Here is a 21,493-nt window from a genome sequence, read left to right as displayed (position 1 = left end):
TAAAGACAAGAGGATAGGAACAATTTTCCTATTTCCTATTCCTATAACTCAGGGACTGCAGATAGACAGGACAGGCAAAAATAATTCCATTCTAATATTCCCTAATGTTGTTTTTATTTTATCCTGTTGCAGCCTCTGCAGTGACCAGGAGGAAATCACATTTGTGGTGTTTAAGTCTCTGCGTGAGGAGGAGGACGTGAGTGACGGAACAGAGATGAAGAGGGCGGAGCTCGACATCGCGGTGCACGTGAGTTGCGACCAGGGCCAGACCGTGGTGGCTATTCACTCCCCCTACTGGATGATCAACAAAACAGGACGTCTGCTGCAGTACAAGGCCGATGACATCCACCGCAAACACCCCATGGACTACGACATGCCCCTCCTCTTCTCCTTCAAACCCAGATACTTCTTCAGGAACAACAAGGTACCATACCAATAAATGGATTTTGATAGAGTGATATTACATTTGAAAATCACAATATCACAATACAAAATGCTTTTTGAGCATGGAAAATTATTGCAGTAATTTTTAGTTTTACACATTTTCACTTTTTATGGACATTTCCAGGTTCGTCTGATGATCTCGGACAGTGAACTCTCTGATGATTTTTCCCTGGACACAGTCGGTAGCCACGGAGAAGTCAAGTGTAAAGGACGCTACAAAGACTATCTGGTACGGCTCCTTTATTTTCACTTAATTTTATAAAATAGAAGCGGTCTGCACTGAGAAGAGATGTCAAGAGAAGTCTGTTAAAGGGCCCATATTACGATATTTTCTCATCAATGTTCTAATCTCCTCAAAAACAGACCCGGAGTTTTGTTTTGTTTCATTCACACATGTTTAACTCTCAAATCCTGCATATTTAGACTGTACTGTTTTCTCAAATGGAAAACTTGTCCCACCGTGTGATGTCATGTGGTAATACAGGAAGTGCTCCACGGTGTTGTTTAAAGTCATGCACCTTCAGTAGAATCATCTGGATTATTTCAGACCTGAAATGACCAATCTGCACTAAACTGAAGGTAAAAGATATCTGTTAATGTGAAAACGACCCTGACATCATAAGGTGGAACGGAGCATTTGGAGCTTTAGAGATGTAAACAGATAAAGGATTACTCAAAGATCTAAGAATGAATCAAAACACAACTACAGGCATGTTTCTGATGAGGTAACATTGGACATGGCTTAAAGCATCATTTCCCAAAGACTGGGTGGCAAGAAATTTTTTTGGGGTCGCCTGATTTGCTGCTGCGCTCTCCTCCTGCAACCCGGACTGGAACGCACTGCAAAAACGCAGACAGGCCCACCTATCTCATTAGAAATGTTGAAATTGTAAGACATGTTTTGTGTAATTTCTGATATTTTTGTAATTATTTTATTGCTGTTTCAGTTACTGTTTTTCATTGTTTAAAACTTAAGTAATACTGATTGTTCAGAGAGACATGATCATTCAGTAATGTCTATTGACTTGGGTCGCAAAGTTTGTGACTTTTAAAATATAGGTCTCCAGAAAAAAAGTTTGGGAAACATTGGCTTAAAGAGTCATTTTTCGATAGTACATTATCTTTAATGGGTAAAGTCTGGGCGATTTGACAAAAAATATTTTTTATCGTATTTATTGGTCACGTCTTTGTATTCTTTTTCTTTTTAGAAGCAAATCTCAGAATATGCCTTTTTTACAAAAAATATTATTGGCTGTAGATCAGATCCATTAAAAAGACCCAGTAGATTAGAAATGACTCTTGATCTTGATGAAAAGGTAAATGTTTCTATAGCCACAATGTAACTGTAGAAGTAAAAAAAAGCATCCTGACAATCATTTCATTTCAATACTGAAGTAAACCTAGTGTGTTTAATGAATCGATTAGTTAATTTTTTCTGTTGTTTAGTGGTAGTGTCAATAATTGTGGCGTTTATTTACACACTAAAATTTGATTCTGTGCCGTCTCATTCTGACAGACATTTGTAATCATGTGCGTAAAATACAGTTACACTGACAGACGTGTATTTTCTCGCAGGTGGGAGTGAAGATCGATGCCACCAGTTTCAGCCTGACCCGGATCGTGACCTTTGTGCCCTTTTACACTCTGGTGAACAGAACCAAGCACAGTGTGTTTATCTGTGAGGAGGGACTGGACAACTGGACCGAAGCTCAGCCCGGACAGGTCCGAACCAGAACTACACTGAAAACTGTAGAACTAATACAAGACTATTCATGGGCTTCAGGAAAATTATTTGATTGTGTGCGGATAATTTCTAATTAAAAAGATAAATCATTTACAGAGGACCATTGCCATCCCAAATCCTTCAAATAAGAAACAAATCTTTATGCCTGAAACCCATGAATACGAGACTGTAGAGTGAAGGCAAATGCTACAGCTTGGACAGGTCCGACAGATCTGTGCATTAGAGTGTGTAGTGCCAACGCTTCCACTGGGATTCTGAGCTTGAAATCTTTTGCAGAATCAACTTTGAGCTGTTCTGATTGTTTCCTCTTCTCATTTGCCGTCTCAAAGTTGTGTTTAGAGTGATTCATGCATGATTGAGTGAGTAGTCTTTATGCCATTACCGTACTCTTAAAATTCCTGTTTTCTCTGTATCTGTATTTAGTATCGAGTCTACAGGTGTGCAAAAATATCAAAATATCAATATATTGTGTTGTTTAATCTGCTGATACAGTATTGAAATCATGGACTGCTGTATCACTATATCGTCAAGAGTATTTTTAGGTATATTTTACTAAATTAATTTGCGTAAGAACTACAGTTGTGTTGGCATTGTCACTGTTTTTAGTCAGGCTGGTGCCACCTAGTGCCTCCCTCAATTAAATTTCTCTTCAGCGACTAGATCAGGAATCAGAATACACTAGACGGTTTGCAAGAACCCAGGAAGTTGTAGACCATGTACTGGCCAATCAGTGAAGAGCTGTGTTAAACAGCACAACAGTAAACAAAGCATCGAGATGGATGTAGACAAAGACAGACATTTTGTGTTGGCAACGATTCCCGAGATCGAGAATTTAAAGCTGTAACAAAGAGAATGTTTGATGAATTTTATCAAGGGGAAAGACGTTATTGCCCTTCTTCCTATGGGATTTGGGAAAAGCTTAATATTCCATTTAACTAGGGTGACCATATTTCCATTTGTGAAAACCCGGACACCTTACCAGGGGTGGGGGGGTGAGGCCTCAACATTGAGCTACCCTCACCTGTGCACACGGCCTCCCACTTGTCCCGACTGGGACAGAAAATGGAGAATTTCCTGTACAAGTCATTGTTAAATGCACATTTGTGCTTTGACATGCTGCAGACTGACCGACTGTTTGTGTCTGCTCGCTCCTTCTGAGTGACAGAGAGCTAAAAGAGCCGCTCAATTTAATGGCCCCATTGAAAGATCATGAAAACCCAGACATTTACATCACTTTAAAAAAAACAAAAACACGCCCAGGACAGGACGCAAAAAACGGACATGTCTGTGGAAAAACAGACATTTGGTCACCCTACAGTTTGCTGTGTTAGCGGCACATTACATACGTCACGAACAAACAGCAGTGATTGGTTAAATAAAAAAAGTACCTGCCTACTGTTGAGCGAACGAATCCTAATGCTGCGAGGTCAGACAGTTTCCACAAAGTGAAACCGGCTGATGAATCGGGCTAGTTTTTCATATTAACTTTGCACAAACTTGGTGGACTTTTAGTATCGCACCCATGAGTTAGCCTTTGTTTTTCACTGAACCGTATCATTGTTTTGAATCGAAAAGCTCACTGTATCGTGTCGTATCTGCAGCTTCTTAATGATACCCTGCTCTAATCGAGTGTATTCTTTATGATCACAATCACATTTGAAGTGTGAGTATTGTGACGACTCTAGTGTGACTTCCTGTTCTGTCTTGAGCTCAGTAGTGTGACTCTAGTCTGCCCCCTGCTGCATGGCCCTGCTCTCGCCCTCCTCTGGGCTCTGGGCTTCGTGAAGGTCATTAAAGCTGTTCTATTGCTGTTTCTTCATTAGGTTCAGGGTTGCGTGTGCCTAAAGCGTTCGTCGTCCTGCGGCCCCGGTGAGGCACACAGCTCACAGCACCAAGAGGAGCCCACAATAATATGCATAGATTCTACTCAGGTGGTCTAATCAAACAGATAGGCCTGTCATGATAATTACAAGAGTGAATTATTGTTCAATACTGACGCTGTTCTACATTTATATATTTCTATTTTGGGGCTGAATATTTATTGTGTGCATATTTTTGTTGGAATAGTAGTGATTTCTGCTCTCTTTTATGTAATATGGTCAAATTTGAGCTGTAGAGGGATGAAAAATTCACTTCCAGGACTAATTATTTGTTCATTCTGCATTTATTTGTTGTAGTGACCTGGTTTTAGATCTGGTTTTCGACCTGGTTAGTCCTGGTTTTAGTCCTGGTTTTATAACTGGTTTTAGTCCTGGGTTTAGTCCTGATTTTAGTTCTGTTTAGTTCTGGTTTTGAGGCATGGTGTACGGTAGGAGGCATGGTTTAGACCTGGTTTAGTCCTGGTTTTAGTCTGGGTTTTAGACCTGGTTTAGACCTGATTTAGTCCTGGTTTTAGTCCTGGTTTTAGTCCTGGTTTTAGTTCTGGTTTTAGTTCTGTTTTAGTTCTGGTTTTAATTCTGGTTTTAGTTCTGGTTTTAGTTCTGTTTAGTTCTGATTTAGTTCTGGTTTAGTCCTGGTTTTAGTTCTGGTTTTGAGGCATGGTGTATGGTAGGAGGCATGGTTTAGACCTGGTTTAGTCCTGGTTTTGTCCTGGTTTTAGTCTGGGTTTTAGACCTGATTTAGTTCTGGTTTTAGTTCTGGTTTTAGTCCTGGTTTTAGTTCTGGTTTTAGTCCTGGTTTTAGTCCTGGTTTTAGTCCTGGTTTTAGTCTGGTTTTAGTTTTTAGACCTGGTTTAGACCTGGTTTAGACCTGGTTTAGACCTGGTTTAGACCTGGTTTAGACCTGGTTTTACCTGTTTTAGTCCTGGTTTAGTCCTGGATTTAGTTGTGGCTGAGTCCTGTTTCAGTCCTGGTTTTAGTTTTGGTTTAGTCCTGGTTTTAGTCCTGGTTTTAGTCTGGGTTTTAGACCTGGTTTAGACCTGTTTTAGTCCTGGTTTAGTCCTGGATTTAGTTGTGGCTGAGTCCTGTTTCAGTCCTGGTTTTAGTTTTGGTTTAGTCCTGGTTTTTGTTCTGGTTTTAGTTCTGTTTCAGTCCTGGTTTTAGTTCTGGTTTAGAGGCATGGTCCACACTGTTTACGGAGGGGGGGTTCACTCTTTTGCATTCCGGTACCAAACGATCCAGCGGCCGGGTGTTTGTGGACCCCTGGCCTAAAGTACTTTCCGTTTTATCCTTTGTCATGGTATTTATTTATATTTTATATTGGTATTTATATCGTGCTTCATAATATGTTATCGTGACAGGCCTAGAAAAGCAACAGTTAAAACCATCATTTGATCTGTTTATTTATGTATTATGTATGTGTTGATGTGACTTCAGTCTGCAGTTCCTTTCTGGCCCGAAAACGACACAAAGAAGCTGAAGATCAAAGTGGAGGGTCTGTCTCCTCCTCAGATCATCGACTTCACACGACCAGAGAACTGCCTCCTGCTGCACCTCGACAACTCCGTAAGAACTCTGATTTTAGGACTCACTATTTTCTGATCTTTTATAATGTTGTTTCCTCATCACAAACAGACCCGGAGCTGTGTTTTTGTTTCATTCACACATTTATTTAACTCACAAACGCTGCAGATTTAGGCTGGAAAACCGTCTATTCCACCACCACTTCATACACTTTCACTAGAATCGTTTGGTTAATTTCGGATCTGGAATTGCCAATCTCTATTAAACTAAATGTAAAGTGTTGCTGTTAACTTGAAAACTACCACTTCATGACATCACAAGGCGGAACAGAGCATTTTAAGATTTTGGTTTTTTTTGCAGGTGGGCGGGATCATCGTGGACGTGAACCTGTCAGAACACTCGGCCACTATCCGCTTCTCCGACTACCACGACGGGGCCGCGCCGTTCCTCATCATTAACCACACCAAGAATCAGACTCTGCTTTTCCATCAGAGGTGAGAGGCACTCATGACGAGACAGGGTTCCCACGGTCATGGAAATCCTGGAAAAGTCATGGAAATTGAAAATGTCATTTAGGTATTACAGGGTATACAGCAGCAGTTACAGAGAGAGGGGCGACGTTTTTTTCAATAGAAAGTGAACTGCAGCCGGAAGTGCGCCCGTGCTCACTTCCTATTTGGAACACTGCAGTTAGTGGGTTTGCAATGTCCATACAGAGGAAAATCACAGGTTCAGTTCTCCTGGACCAAGTGTGGAACTTGTACTTTCTGCCACCAAAACAGTAGATAGAAATGAGCAATTCAGCCTGGAGATACAGAAAAAGGGAGGGTTATACAGGGTAGCGGCGGGATCTTAAAAGTTTTAAAAGTCTTAAAAAGGTCTTCAATTTTATGTTCTTAAATCAAGGCCTTAAAAAGTCTTAAATTATGTTGTCCAATTCTTATTTTTTTCAAAAAGGTCTTAAATTTCATTAGCCTATTTTTTTTGTTTACTCACCCGAGCTGCAGTGCGATGTTAAATGGAGAGAGGGAAAAAACACCTTGAAATCACGTAATGTGAATGAACAGTACTTTGGTTTCTGGCGCCGGCGAAGTCGTTGGATGGATCATGGGGAAGTGCAGGTTTAATCCCCAGTGGCTCTTAGAATCTAGATATTGTAGTTGATTGGTCATTATTAGAGTTGGATCTGGTGTTGGTCTTAATTTTCATTTAAGTGGTCTTAAAAAGGTCTTAAAAGTCAAACCTGGTGATATCCTGGTATAGATTTAGGGGCAAGAATAAGAAACAATGTACAGTGGTTCTCAAACTTTTCCCAGATGATTTGTCTTTGTGAGTACCACCTGTTTTAACCCTGGACTAACAGGTCAACATTAGGGTTAAACCAGATCTACAAAATGAGGCTAAACTATATGAGACAGTTCTTTATAAAACTCAGAAAACAAAAGACTTTTTTTATAGATTTGTCTCTAAACAAAAGTTGTACTCAACAGACTATTGACCATTGGTACACAACACTAATGGAGCACGTCACTTTAGTGTTTGTACAATTGTATAGTTTAACTGTACAACTGTCTTCACTAACCCTTTTTTGTGTTTGTATATTGTTTATTTGTGCATATATTTGTATATTTAACATTTTTGTTGTCATCTATGCACCGGATGCCCAAGACAAATATCACAATATCTAACTTGACTTTAAACCAATTTCATGGTTTGATAAAAATTAATGTGAACATTTTTTAACGCCAATTTTGACATCAACCTTTTCGAGGACTAAAGGACGAAATGACCAGTTCTGCTTTAACCTGTCACAAACATGGCTTCTCTTTTGTAAGTCAATGTTTGAATTTGCATTGTCCCTGATAAATAAATTGAAACTACACTAAAACATTGAATTCATCCTCAGCTTTAGAGCAAATGAAATGAGCCTTTGTTTATCAGGTGATGTTTAGGTTTTATATCATTTCAAATCATTAATATAAACTTTTTTATCTGTTGTCCTGTGACCGCATGCAGTTTGATTTTGAGTTTCCAGTGAGTGGACTAACAGTTTGTGTCTGTCTGTGGCGCTGGTGTAGTGTTACACGTGAGCCACTGTGGGTCCCCGATGAGCTGCTCGACCTGCCTGACCTGCCCTTCTCTGACAGGGACAGGTACAAGACAGACCAGGCTCAAGGAACCGGGAACCGCCCTGCACCCAGACTGTAGTGAAAAACATGATTCTTCATAAGATACAATCAGAATAATGAGTGGAAATACATGATTCAACCAAAAGTTTATGAGGAAATCCATTTGAATTTTAATCCAAGGGCCTGTACCTGATTTTGAACCATGAACAGAAACATGTTTCAGTTTGAGCTTTTAGCCCTTTAGTGCAGTTCTGGATGAAGCACTCAATTTGTTTATTTTACTAAAAGTACAGATGGAGAGACAGACTCATGTAAAAGTAAAAGTTACACATAAAAAATCTACTTAAGTAAAAGTATTTAAAAATGCAAAAGTATTTCACATAGATTTTGATAGTGTTGTTAATGTTTTAAATTATATGTAGTGATGTTGATTTAAAAATTATAAAGATATTGGCCAACACTAATCAATTTCTTATATATATTTTTTATTCTTTTTATGTTTTTTTTTTTTTGTTTACTGAAAGCCGATAGCCAGGCTGGTGCCTCCGCTCAATTTAATTTCTTTCCAGCAACTAGGTCAGGAATCGGAATACACTCGACGGTTTGCAAAAACCCTGGTGGTGCGAGTCCGGGCACCAGCCAATCAGCGACGAGCCATATATTTTGTGTTGGCAATGATTTCCGACATCGAGGATTTAAAGCTGGAACAAAGAATTTTTGGTGAATTTCATCAAGGGGAAAGACGTTATTGTCCTTCTTCCTACGGGATTTGGGAAAAGCTTAATATACCAGTTAGTCCCGTTAAGCGGCGCATCACATATGTCACGACCAACGAACGAATTCTAATGCTGCAAGGTCAGACGGTTTCCAGGAAATGAAACCGGCTGATGAATTAGGCTAGAAAGCCAAAGCTTGAACTCAAAACCTTTAGTGAAGATCTTAACACAAACATAGTTTAAATAACCCCTCAGCGCGCTACTGTCTGAGATAGAGTCAAGCAGTTGTGCCGAATATTTGCTTTTTATCACTTTTGAAAATGAACTACAACAGAGGTTGTGTCTGGGATAGTGTTGGCTTCCCATGATTCTTAGCAACAGTGTTCCTGATTTGATGAAAAACGGTACCTTGTGGCTTAACTATTGAGTGAGAAAATCCTATGTGAATGAATAGATTATATTTTACATATTTTTATTTTCATTTTTTATTATTTAACAGCTTTTACCAAACACTGCATGACAAAAAGAACATTTATCTTGACAAGAACAAATAAGAATCAGGTACAGGCCCTTTTTATAATCGACTGGCAGTGAATTATTATGACTGAGATGAGTGCAGAGTGTGTCCAGGTCTTATAGGGAACAGGTTTGTGAACTACAAGCTGCTTCTGAACCAACCAGTGAAGAACACACATAACCAAAGGACCCTCTGTTTTCTCCCCATTCTTCCCATATTAGAATCTAAACCAGAATAAAAGCTAAAAACAAAAATGTATAAACTAGCTATGTGCTTTAGTGCAACTTAAATCAATTAATAATAGCAAAAATTCCACCTGTAATGAGATAAGTTATTATAAAAATCTTCATTGGTTGAGACTAGAGGCAGGTTGGTTGTTTTTGTGTCTTTTTAAAACTGTCTCTTGTTCCCAGCGTGCCGCCTTCTGTCTCTGAACCTGCTGTGACTCTGCCGTTAAACTCTTCTTCAGTAGTTGTGCTCGTTGGGCTTGTTTTTGTTCTTTATAATGTTTTTTTTCTGATGTGAGTCTTAAACATTAGGCTACACAATAAATGCCAATAAATAATCTTTAAAAATATTCACATTAATACAGTTTAAGGTTCAAAAAGCTTTACTAATGCACAATATTGTACCTTTTAAACTAAGAACAATGTTAAGAAATACGTTTTATTATGATAATTATGGAAAATCTCTGTCAAATTAAGTACATTATTCATTATTCTCCAACATATTTTGGTTTATTGTGATATAGAAACATTGTAATTTATTGTGCAGCCCCAGTTAAAGGTTTCTCTGCTTCCTGGTGTCTGCATGGGTTGTTCCCGGTTGTTCCTGGCAGTATTTTCTGTGGAATGCCCTGTGTTTCTGGATCAGATGCAGTGCCTCTGGTGGTGTTGGACTCTTAAATTGCTCCTCTCTCCTCCGCTCTCGTCTGGTCTCTGTTCTGTTCTCACTTTGTGTTTGTTGTGGGTGTAGTTCTCAGGGGGAGGCGGAGCAGGAGGAGCTGGAGCCAGGGAAAGCCGTGTACTACACCTGGACGGAGCCCACCGGGTCCAGGGAACTGTGCTGGAAGTGTGGCAACTACAGCGGCAAACTGGAGTGTGTCAAGGTAAGATCTAAGTCTGTAGACGCAGTTCAACTTTCATTTCAACCTGGAGAGACTCAGACAGACACAAAGAGAATGTATTATGGATGGGCATGATTAGTTGACTAATTGATAATTGATCATTAAGAATTTCGTCGATTACATTTCCAATTAGGGATGGGCATTCGATGAAATTTTCTTAATCGATTGTCGGAAGAATTAATGATCGATTATCAATGAATCATTAATGTTTTTATATTAAAATTATCATCATTATTATTATTACTAACTGCATAAATAAATTCAACTTTACGTCTTAACGACTCTAGAGCCACATCAATCTGTTTGACATTATAATGTGTTTAATTCAGTTTTGTTCAACTCTCAGAAACGAAACTTAAAACCACATTGTTAATTTGCATAAACTAAGCGAAGATAAAACTACAGCTCTTGTGTCGCTGATGTGGTCAATTTCTGTCAGATTAAAAGACATGACTCAGGTGAATACAGGTTAGTGTGACCAGATTTGCGTTTGTCAAAACCAGGACAGTGTACGGGGGGAGGGAGGTGGGGACTCGTCATCCACATTGCGCGACTCTCACCTGGCAAAACTTTTTCCCACTGGACACCGAAACATGTGCTACTGTGCACATGGACTCACACTTGTCCCGAACGCAACAGAAAGTGTGGAATTTCTTGTACAAATCATCGTTAAATACACATTTGTGCTTCAGTACGTTGCAGACTGACCCACTGTTTGTGTTTCGCTCCTTCTGATGCAGAGACACATGTACACACCTGTTTGGTCACACTACGCTACACACAACAACCTACATTCGGTTTGTCGATTAAAATTAACATAATCGATGAAATTCTTAATGATCAATTATCGATTCATCGACTAATCATGCCGATCCCTATTTCCAATCAACAAACCGGGCGTAGATATGAAGCTGCGTCTGACAGCGCAAATAGTGGAGTTGCGGCCTCAGTCCCACGTTTGGGCTCTGGCACCTCCTTGGAGACACTGTACCTCTCAGTGAGTGTGTTTACATGCACATCAGTGTCCCGGTTTCGTCATGGTGCATGTAGACGCTGTATCCCGGTTACTGCAACATAAAGAGCTGCGCTAAACCTGCACACGTACGATCTTTGAAAACATCACGACACACAGAACAGACTCACCTTCAGCATCAACATCCCTCTGTCACAGAAAGAACACTCATATTCCACTGAGTCGTGTGCTTTAGTCCGACAAAAGTTGAACCACATCAGCGACACAAGGAGCTTTTTTTTTTTTTTTCCTCGCTTAGTTTATGCAAATTAGCGATGCGGTTTTAAGTTTCGTTTCTGTGAGAGTTGCGCAAAGCTGCATTAAACACATTATAATGTCAAACGGGCTGATGTCGCTCTAGAGTGGTGATGGTTTATATGTTGTAAAGTTGAATTTATTTATGCAAATTAGTCATAGTAATAATAATGATGATACTTATATAAAAAGGTTAATGATTAATTGAAAATCGATCGTTAATTCTCCCGACGATCGATTCATAAAATTTCATCAAATGCCCATCCCTAGAATGTATCAGAGGTTTTAAAGGGACAGTTCGGAATTTTGGACGTAGAGAGAAAGTTGGAGACGTCACATCTGGAGACACTTTTAAAAAAAATATTCCATCCAGTCCTTGTATTTGCAGAGGTCGCTGGTGCTAGACTAGTGCATGTCAATGGTCATAGTTTATCCTGCCACTAAAAACAGTCTTACCCACTCCACAAAACACATGAAGCAAATCTATTATTCCACCAGACTGTCCATGTGAATGTCTGTGTTGATAGAATAATTTTAGAAGTAAAACCAGCCTTGCATTTGGAGGATTTATGTCTGAGCAGCAGCTAGTTGTACGTCCTGGCCACGTTTGGAGGACCCGATGCTTTTGATGACAATTTTTTTTTCCAACGAACCATACCTGTATGAGTCAGAGTACACAGACGAAGAGCTGAGAGAGATGGATACTGAAAGGGCTGAACGAGGGAGAGCTTTTGTAGAGACAGCCCCCGCCGAAGCTGCTGCAGAAAGCCGACACAGAAGAACCAGAGATTGGTGGTGCCAGTGTGGAAAATGCACACAAATGGAGACAGAGGAGGAATTTTTTTGCAGCAGGGAGTGGGACTTGGTTATACCACAGATGCAAGAGCTGGAGCTAGACACATCTTTCCAAAATCTAGATGGTAGGTGAGGTAAACAGGAGTGAAGGTCGATCTCTCCAGGCTGAATTAGATCTGGACGAACCAGACGACGAACTGATGGATTCTCTGACATTTTCAGCTCTTGTCCCTCACCTCAAAGATTCTAATACAGAAGTGCAAGATGCATGTTATGTTCCTGTTATAATACAGATTCTAAAATTAAAATGCTTAAAACATTTTAGAGTTAAATTCCACATAAGTAAATACCATCTGTGTTGTATTTTTTCTGTCTTTTCAGGACCATAACGAGGACATGAACAAAGACGGGAAGCTCTATGTGGTCTCGTTTTATGAAGGTTCGCTCTCCTCTGTCTCATACATTTTAACATTTGACCTCTTTTTGTTTGACCCACATGTCTGAGCTCGTACTGTTCCTCCCCAGGCCTGCAGAGGGTGGTGCTGTTCACAGAGGAGAAGTCCATCTTCCAGCTGCTGTCGGAGAGTGAGAAGGCCCAGCTGGCCGAACAGGAGATAATTCTGTCTCTACAGAGTGTGGGCATGTCCCTCGTCAACAACTCCACAGGACAAGAGGTTTCCTTCATCGGAATCACAAGGTGCAAATGCTCACACCCGTCTCATGGGCTGAATAAAAACATAACACATCTTCATTAACTCACCACTGTGTCCCCTGGTGCAGCTCTGACGTGGTCTGGGAGCACAAGCCCAAAAAGAAGAAGGATCGTTGGAAAACTCTGAGCATCAAAGAAGCAGACATCCTGGAGAGCAGTTATCAGACTTACCTCTCCACAGAGCCGGTGGACAACGGCATCGTCGACCTGGAGAACAACTTCCAGGTCTGAGAAAGTTCATATTCAAACTTTAATGGTTTTCTGTTTATGTTAAAAGAACTCGAGTCATGGATTTTGTTTAGCAATTAAATTTGAACAATTGAGAGTTACAAATGTAACTATGGTTCTATGAATCCTGGATGACCACCACAGGGCCGTGTTGAAAGCACTGAAGCTCCTGGCTCATTTTAGAATGATGACTTCATTGCTTCCATATTTTTGACCCTGTCCATGTCTGATGTCTCTCTCAGGTCTGCTTCACTCCTAACGGCACAGACATGAGGATGCTGCAGCCCACGGACGCCCCCTTGAGGAGGCACTTCCTCCCTGGAGTGAAGGTCGAGTACAGCGTGTCACCGCGACAGAAGTCTTACCGCATCCAGATCCACCGCATACAGGTGAGGCCAGGCTAATGGTATTAATAATTTCTATCTACAAATGTCTCTGAATAAGAGCAGATTATAACAGGAGCAGAACTTTCCTCTACAAGAGCAGTGTCTCCTCCTCTATACTTTTACTCAGATAGTCATTCTGTGTTTTGTTTCAGATCCAGAACCAGCTGCCAGGAGCCATCTTCCCTTATGTGTTCTACCCCGTCAAACTGCCCAAGTCCATCGTCATGGAGGCAGGTCTGTGCTAATGCCTCTGCTGTTACACAAAACTGTGTATTCATAATAAAATAATACATTTGATATGAATAAATATGATATATGTGCTTTTTTATTTGATCTTTTTGTTCAGAACCGAAGCCTTTGACTGACATCAGCATCGTGACCAGAACAGCCGGACACTCCGATATCTCCAGAATCAAGTATGTGACATTTGCCACATGTAACATTTTAGCCAAATAATAGACTTTATTGCACTTAAAACATGACTCTGACTTTTATTTGACCAAGAGGGGGGCCTCCTCCAACTCCTTTACTTGGAAATGTTGTTGCTTGGCTGTAATACATGACACAAAACATAGAAAATGTTTTAAAGTACAGTGATGTGCCACTTCCAGAAAATTACATTCTGTAGCTTTGAAGTAATTTTAATTAAAAAACAACAAACATTAACCATAAAACAGGTCAACAAATCTGCAATCTGACTATAGGCACTTTATTACGATACCACATGATCAAAGTCTTTGTGTTTCTCGTAGGTATTTCGTGGTGTTGATTCAGGAGATGGATCTAAAGGTGGACTTGGGTTTCTTGTACGCGATCTTAGACCTGTTCACTCCAGAGAACGCCAGCGCCGTCACCACGGAGCAGGAGGTACTGTCTGTGGTCTGTTGTCTGTGGATTCGGTCTGAGCGAGACATCAGGTTTAAATGCAGATCGATGTTCAGTCATGTGTAATCGTCAGTGATATGATTGAAGGTTTTTTATCAAGAAGAAGTCCACAGCCAATGCCCTGTCAGTAGTGTGTGGTTTAGAGTTTAGATTTGGGAGGATTAATTGAGCCTTTTTGTGTCAAACTGTATTTATTAAATCTTTCAGTTCAATTCAGTTTATTTTTGTGTATCTCAAAATCTAAACCAGGAGTAAACCAGGTCAAAATCAGGAGTAAATCAGGTCAAAACCAAGACTGAACCAGGTCTAAACCAGGACTGAACATGAACTAAAAACAGGACTAAACGAGGATTATACAGGACTAAAACAACAGGACTAAGCCAGGTCTAAACGAGGTCAAAATCAAGACTGACCCTGGTTTAAAGCAGGTCTAAACCAGGTCTGAACCAGGTCTAAACCAGGTCTAAACCAGGTCTAAACCAGGTCTAAACCAGGTCTAAACCAGGTCTAAACCAAAACTGAACATGAACTAAAAACAGGGCTAAATGGTGATTATAACAGGAATAAACCAGGACTAAAACAGGACTAAACCATGACTAAACCATGACTAAAATAGGACTGAACCAGGACTAAAAAACAGGACTAAGCCAGGATTATACCAGGACTAAGCCATGACTAAACCCATGTCTAAACCAGGTTTAAACCAGGACTGAACAAGAACTCAAAACAGGACTAAAGAATTATTATACCAGGCTTAAACCATGACTAAAACCAGGTCTAAACCAGGTCTAAACCAGAACTTAAACTAGGACTAAAAACAGAACTAAACCAGGATTATACCAGGATTAAACCATGACTAAAACCAGGTCTAAAACCAGGTCTAAAACCAGGTCTAAAACCAGGTCTAAAACCAGGTCTAAATCACAACTGAACATGAATTAAAAACAGGGCTAAACAGTGATTATACTAGGACTAAACCATGACTAAAACTAGGTCTAAATCAGGTCTAAACCATGACTAAAACCAGGTCTAAACAGGTCTTTTTTGTTTTTGTTTTTTTGTACACATGGCCCAAGCCTGATCCAACTGTGTTTTCCATGTGTTTCCTGCAGGTGGAGCTGTTTGAGAAGGACATAGAGTACATCAAGGCCGAGCTGAACAACGGCTCTGCTGCGGATAACTCTCCCATCAGTCTGTTCGAGTTCTTCCACATCTCTCCCATCAAGGTCTGTGCTATTTACTCTGCACTTTTTTTTTTTTTTTTTTTAAGGTGTGAACGACTGTGCAACTGCCTGATGTTTAAAATGTTGTTTTCTCAGATGCACCTGAGCTTCTCCCTGAGCACGGGAGGAGAGGACGGTCTGAAGGAGAAGAGGGACAAAGAGCTGATCCCTGTGCAGAGTCTGAACCTGCTGCTCAAGAGTATCGGAGCCACACTCACCGATGTGCAGGACGTGGTCTTCAAGTACGCACCGAACTCACACACGCGTTACTACATGATGCTGGAATCAGTTTTTTAACATACATTACTGGTCAAAAGTTTTAAAACACCCACATTTTTCCAGTTATTTATTGCAATTCAAGTCATGCAAGTCAAATGAAGAGCTTGAAATGATACAAAGGTAAAAACTGAACAGCCAGAGATGATGAAAATAGATAAAAGATAGAAAACACAAGTCCAAACTCTGCCAAAACTACCTCAGGAAAAAAGAACAAGATGGTAAAACTTGAAAACATGGAGTGTCCAGCAGCACAGTGTCCAGACTTAAACCCCATCCAGCTGGTTTGGGATGAACTGGACAGAAGAGTGAAGCAACCTGCAAGTGTCACACATTTATGGAAACTTCTGCGACAGACTTGGGAAGAACTTTCTGAAGTTTAGAATACATCAACAGTAAACAGTAGAAATCTGGAAAAAGTGTGGTGGTCTAAAACTTTTGACTGGTAGTGTAAGTATAATACAGGTTATGTTAAAACAAAAGTCCATGCCTTAATTTACTAGTAGTGTGACTAACATTTCAAACTCAATATTCAATACTAAGGAATGGACTTGATAACATGATGATGATGATAGAAAACACTATTTAGAAAACAGAATGTGATTTTCAATATTAAATCATAGTACTTACTTTTATATTCTCATCTGTTCTTCTATCTGTGTAATCCTCAGTGGTCCATGGGTGTTTATTAGTCTATGTGCTCTTAAACTTGTTCTGATACAGCTCAAGATCTTTCTAAAGCTTCAGGAAAGGTTCATTTCTGTCCTGTTAAAGGGACTTTTTTAGTATTGATTAGGGAACGACCGATATGTTTTTTTTTTTTTAGACTTGTTATGACACAGATTAAACAGGTCCATCAGCTGATGTAAACAGCCGATATTGTTATGTAAAAATTCACTGTGAAACTTCAGCTGGTTATAAAACTTAGGTTTCGCTCTATTAGATTTTAAATTGGGTTTATTTAGGCTATATTTACTGTTATTTTTTTATTTATTTTTTATTATTTATTTATTTATTTCGGTCACAGGTATATTTTGACTTTAATTCATATTTAACATATACAGACCGAAAAGGTGCAGGCTGAAGCTTAAGCTTATTATGCCTTTACCCTTTATTCCTTTGTCAGAGCTTCATCTTGACATCAGTTCATCTTCATAAATACAGCAGGAAGAAACAAGCTAATCAGTAACAGAACAACAAAGTTCTACAGCACAAACTAAGTCTCATATTTCATGTTTCTGTCCAGAGTTAAACATTTAAACTTCTTTATGAAGTGAAAGAAAGTGGTGCACAGTTTTAGGTTTTCTGTACAGTTGTTCCACAGCTTCACCCCTTTAACAGATTTACAAAATTTCATAATGTTTGTTCTGATTTTCTTTTTAATAAACTCGGTCGTGCCTCTGAGCTCATATCGGCTCTTTCGGATTTTGAACATGTTCTGTAACGATTTCGACAGGAGATTGTTGTTTACTTTGAACATGATTTTAAGAGTGTAAAGGTCGACTAAATCATAAAATTTCAGCGTTTGAAGGTTTATAAATAATGCATTGGTTGGTTCGTTATAAGTTGATAATGTGATGCTCTTATTGCCTTTTTTTGTAGGGTAAAGATTGGCTTTGTATTCATCTTATATGTATTGCCCCAAATCTCAATACCGTAGGTTATGTAGGGCATTACCAGCGAGTTATATATAATAAAATAATTTTGCCTCTTTACTGTCATATTTAAGCACAGTAGGTCGGTCCTAATGGCATTTTTGCATGACATTGCAGCAAGTAACCAAAGTAAACTACTACTTAGCCTTGAGCACTTGGCCTAAATGCTTGTGCACCTCTCTAATTAGTCATATTAATTAATGAAAAAAATATTTGTAAAAAAAAAAGTGTGTCCACACATTTGACTGGTAGTGTATAATCAAGAAGTTTTTTTTTTTCTTTAAACACATAATTCAATTCAAAACACTGACAAATTCCAGTCTCAACAGTGTTTTCATGTCATTTTAGAGCAGCTGTAGGCAGCCTGACAAAGTCTGTGTTTAAAGCGGGGAAACACCAAGGACCAAGTACAAACACATTCATATACAGTATAAAGAAAACTGTACAGATTTAGCCATTGATGCTCCTTTTTGGCTCTGTATGATAATATGTTAAATAATAATGTTGAATTTTTTGCATTTTGATCTAAACTGGAGACCTCTCTGTTTCAGACTGGCCTTTTTCGAGCTGAAGTTCATGTTCTGCACCACACAGCAGCTGCAGTGGGAGGTCATCCGGCACTACTCTAAACAGGTAACACAGTCAGCACAACTAAATGAATATGACAATGTTTAATTCACTGCATTGACATATGACATTGACATACCTTATTTGCCGCACTATCGGGCACTCTGGATTATAAAGCGTGCAGTCGTTTTTTGATGAAATTAAAGGCTTTTAACCGCGCCCTATAGTGCAGAAAATAGAGTATATTTTTTAATTTATTTTGTTAGAAGTGGACAACCTAATAAATATTACATTTAATATTCAATTCACAGCCAAAGTATTCAAAAAAATATATTTGTCTGTCCTTATTTCCCGATACAGGAATTTACAGTGACACTAACTTCTATTAAATTCTATCATAAGTAATCCATGGGCTTTCAGAGTGATGAAAATAGCTATAAATAAGAATTTTATTGTTAGAATGACTCAAAATGGCATCTATAAAGGAAGTTGAAATGGCGTTTTTTGTTTCCAGGCGATAAAGCAGATGTACGTGCTGGTGCTGGGGCTGGACGTCCTGGGGAATCCTTTTGGTTTGATCCGAGGTCTGTCTGAGGGAGTGGAGGCCTTTTTCTATGAGCCCTGGCAGGTACAGACTCTACGTTCATATAATTGTTCAGAGTTTCAGATGAAAACCGTGTTTGTGCTCTAACTGTTGTGTGGTGTTTCTCAGGGGGCGATTCAGGGGCCGGAGGAGTTTGTGGAGGGCATGGCTCTGGGGGTCAAGGCTCTGGTGGGAGGAGCTGTCGGTGAGTGGGTCCACGTTAACAGAATTATTACAAATGAAACACAAAACACACACCAAAGTTCTTGTACAGATGCAGACGCAAGAAACAGCAACGTTCCAGAACCTTTTTTTTATTTTTAGATAACGTTTTGGCAAGAAACCTTCGTCAGATCATTTTTTTCTCGCTTTGGACCACAGTAGAATGAATTATTACTCCTGTTATAGTAAATAAAACACTTAACAGAGTACAGAGAAATACGCAGCATGGTAATTTAATACATGCAGTGTTCAGAAAGGGACTAAAAATATTTACAAACATGGACAAAATTGTTACTGTGTGCAGAGATTTCCTCAAAATGTTGTGCAACAAAATATTAAGTTAATGGTAGCATTATTTTTGTCCAGGCCAGTTTCATTATTTTGTTTTTTTCAAATGATTCTGTTTAACCCCAGATGAAAAGCAACTTTTGATTTTTGTTGATCAATTTTCAGTAAATTTTTATTTATTATTGCTTTTATCAGTTTCAAGTGATTTCAGTGATGATTGTTGATTTTTCTTTCATTGCCAGTGGGTAATGAAACGTCTGTATGTATATATGTATGTATCTTGTATATGAAGGAAGTTTACAGCTATAAAGTAAACATGTTGTTACGACCCCAAAAGGTGAGTCCCAACATATTTAAAAAGGACACAGGAGTCAAAATATAGCTCTTTAATTAATTTTATTTGTAGCTGGTTCTTAATTTTTTTTAAACATTTTTAAAGAAATTTAAAAACCCTCCCGTGCCTCCCAAAAAATAATGAAAAGTAATGAACAGAAACCTGAACCCAAAAGAAAAACGAAAACATGACATTCGGTCTCACCAGGTCAAAACAAATGGCTCATGGCGAACGAAGATTCTACGGCAGCCGCAAAAATAAACCATAAACAAAAATTACGCAAAAAGGACTAATTACAACTTACTACAAAAGGGAATAAAAACAAGTAATGATCCGAATCAATGTGCCCACGCGTAACACATGTACACACCAATCATAAAGTTTTTGTTTTTTTTCTTAAGATGAGATATGCCTTTATTAGTCCCACAGTGGGGAAAAAACAGATAATAAATAATAACTTAAAAATAATTTAAAAATAGACTTAAAAATAATAATTGCACATGGATATAATTGAATGGCACAAAACATAACATAAACAAGCACAATTAACATTTAGAAGCAAATATTTTATCTTCTGAATGGTGAAAATTACTCAGAAACGTGCTTTATAAATAGGAAGCACAGATCCTTGGATTCATGGCATGGTCAAGGTGTGGAGTATTGGAGTATTTTTGCAGTATTTGAGTATTTTTAAGCCAGTAGGAGTTGAATGGTTGAAAGGAATCGGCACAACTATAAGCGGACAGTACATGCTCAAATAAAGTATTCCAGAGTCCTGTGTTTGACCTGTGCTTCCTGCCTGTTCCTCCAGGGGGCATCGCCGGCGCCGCGTCCAGGATCACGGGGGCCATGGCCAAAGGCGTGGCGGCCATCACCATGGACGAGGAGTACCAGCAGAAGAGACGAGAGGCCATGAACAAGCAGCCCAGCGGTCTGAGGGAGGGGCTGGCCCGAGGAGGCAAAGGGCTCGTCTCTGTGAGGAAACTTTATACAAATACACCAGCGTTTCACAAACTTTTTTACTGGGGACACATATTTTAAAAGTCACAAACCTTCACGACACAAGTCAATAGACATTATTTGACCATTATTGAACATTAATGTGGATATTTTATTGTTGACGGAGTGATCGTGCCTCTGAACAATTAGTATTACTCAAGTTTTAAACAATGAAAAACAGAAATTGAACCAGCAATAAAAGGATCCATAAATATCCTGAAGTGGACTGACCTTTGCTGATTTATCACTTTTCTTTTTGGACAACAAAGCAAACATTTTTCATCTTTAACTGCAGGAAGACTCGTTCAGGGCAAGCACCTCTCACTAAATAAAAATAAATAAATAAAAACTCATTCTCTCATGTATTAGAAGTGTATATTGCAGACCTACATGCAGATCAGACCAAAAAAAATCTCTTGCGACTCACCTAAGTCTTTGGGAAACAATGTAATACAGGACACAGGGGCTTTAGCTGGAGTCTGATCATAACAGTCACCAACTTCACTCATTTTGGTTCTTTTCAAAGACTAAATGTAATAACTTATTGGACAAGTTTGGGCTGTGAGGCGTCTTTAAAACGGTCACAGATCAGCTCTTACTTCCTGAGGCGTGGTCAGATTGAGGGACCGTTGACCCTCACCTGAAATGGTCCAACTGATCGTAGACACCTTGCAAATTTAAGTTATTCTACCACTGCAACCTCAATAACACCACCCTGCACTGTGATACAGACCTGAAGTGAATGTTAAAGGTATTAAAAGTAAGTAGGCTCTGTGAAACGTGTGTTAAATGCACCAGTCTAAACAACCCCTGTACTGACCCCCTGTTTGTGACTCCAATTCAGAAAAGTTTGAATATGTGGCTCTCAGTAGAAAAAATGTAGAAACCTATCACAGAGGTTTCTCTGGACTAGGGCCATGCAAAAATATAGAAATATCCATATATCGTATTGTTTAACGTGATGATACAGTATCGATATCGTGGGCTGCTGTATCG

The 21,493-nt window shown here is 39.2% G+C and overlaps 1 protein-coding gene across 1 annotated transcript in view; it reads left to right on the top strand.

The window, feature by feature from the left end:
• Nucleotides 1-21,493, top strand: part of vps13a (vacuolar protein sorting 13 homolog A) — a 90,648-nt gene that overhangs the window by 55,432 nt on the left and 13,723 nt on the right. The window contains exons 50-68 of the mRNA XM_055161364.1: nucleotides 133-424; nucleotides 569-673; nucleotides 2,020-2,166; nucleotides 5,503-5,631; nucleotides 5,950-6,083; nucleotides 9,927-10,059; nucleotides 12,521-12,578; nucleotides 12,665-12,836; nucleotides 12,920-13,076; nucleotides 13,322-13,468; nucleotides 13,618-13,699; nucleotides 13,812-13,881; nucleotides 14,218-14,332; nucleotides 15,463-15,576; nucleotides 15,670-15,815; nucleotides 18,056-18,137; nucleotides 18,586-18,699; nucleotides 18,784-18,859; nucleotides 20,310-20,473. Coding sequence (XP_055017339.1) covers nucleotides 133-424; nucleotides 569-673; nucleotides 2,020-2,166; nucleotides 5,503-5,631; nucleotides 5,950-6,083; nucleotides 9,927-10,059; nucleotides 12,521-12,578; nucleotides 12,665-12,836; nucleotides 12,920-13,076; nucleotides 13,322-13,468; nucleotides 13,618-13,699; nucleotides 13,812-13,881; nucleotides 14,218-14,332; nucleotides 15,463-15,576; nucleotides 15,670-15,815; nucleotides 18,056-18,137; nucleotides 18,586-18,699; nucleotides 18,784-18,859; nucleotides 20,310-20,473 — 2,437 coding nt within the window. The remainder of the gene's footprint in view (nucleotides 1-132; nucleotides 425-568; nucleotides 674-2,019; nucleotides 2,167-5,502; nucleotides 5,632-5,949; nucleotides 6,084-9,926; nucleotides 10,060-12,520; nucleotides 12,579-12,664; nucleotides 12,837-12,919; nucleotides 13,077-13,321; nucleotides 13,469-13,617; nucleotides 13,700-13,811; nucleotides 13,882-14,217; nucleotides 14,333-15,462; nucleotides 15,577-15,669; nucleotides 15,816-18,055; nucleotides 18,138-18,585; nucleotides 18,700-18,783; nucleotides 18,860-20,309; nucleotides 20,474-21,493) is intronic.

Source organism: Boleophthalmus pectinirostris, unplaced genomic scaffold, assembly GCF_026225935.1.
Source record: "Boleophthalmus pectinirostris isolate CB_2022bp ecotype Guang Dong unplaced genomic scaffold, ASM2622593v1 HiC_scaffold_4, whole genome shotgun sequence".
Classification (NCBI taxonomy): Eukaryota; Metazoa; Chordata; class Actinopteri; order Gobiiformes; family Gobiidae; genus Boleophthalmus; species Boleophthalmus pectinirostris.
This window is presented reverse-complemented; position numbering and strand designations above follow the sequence as displayed.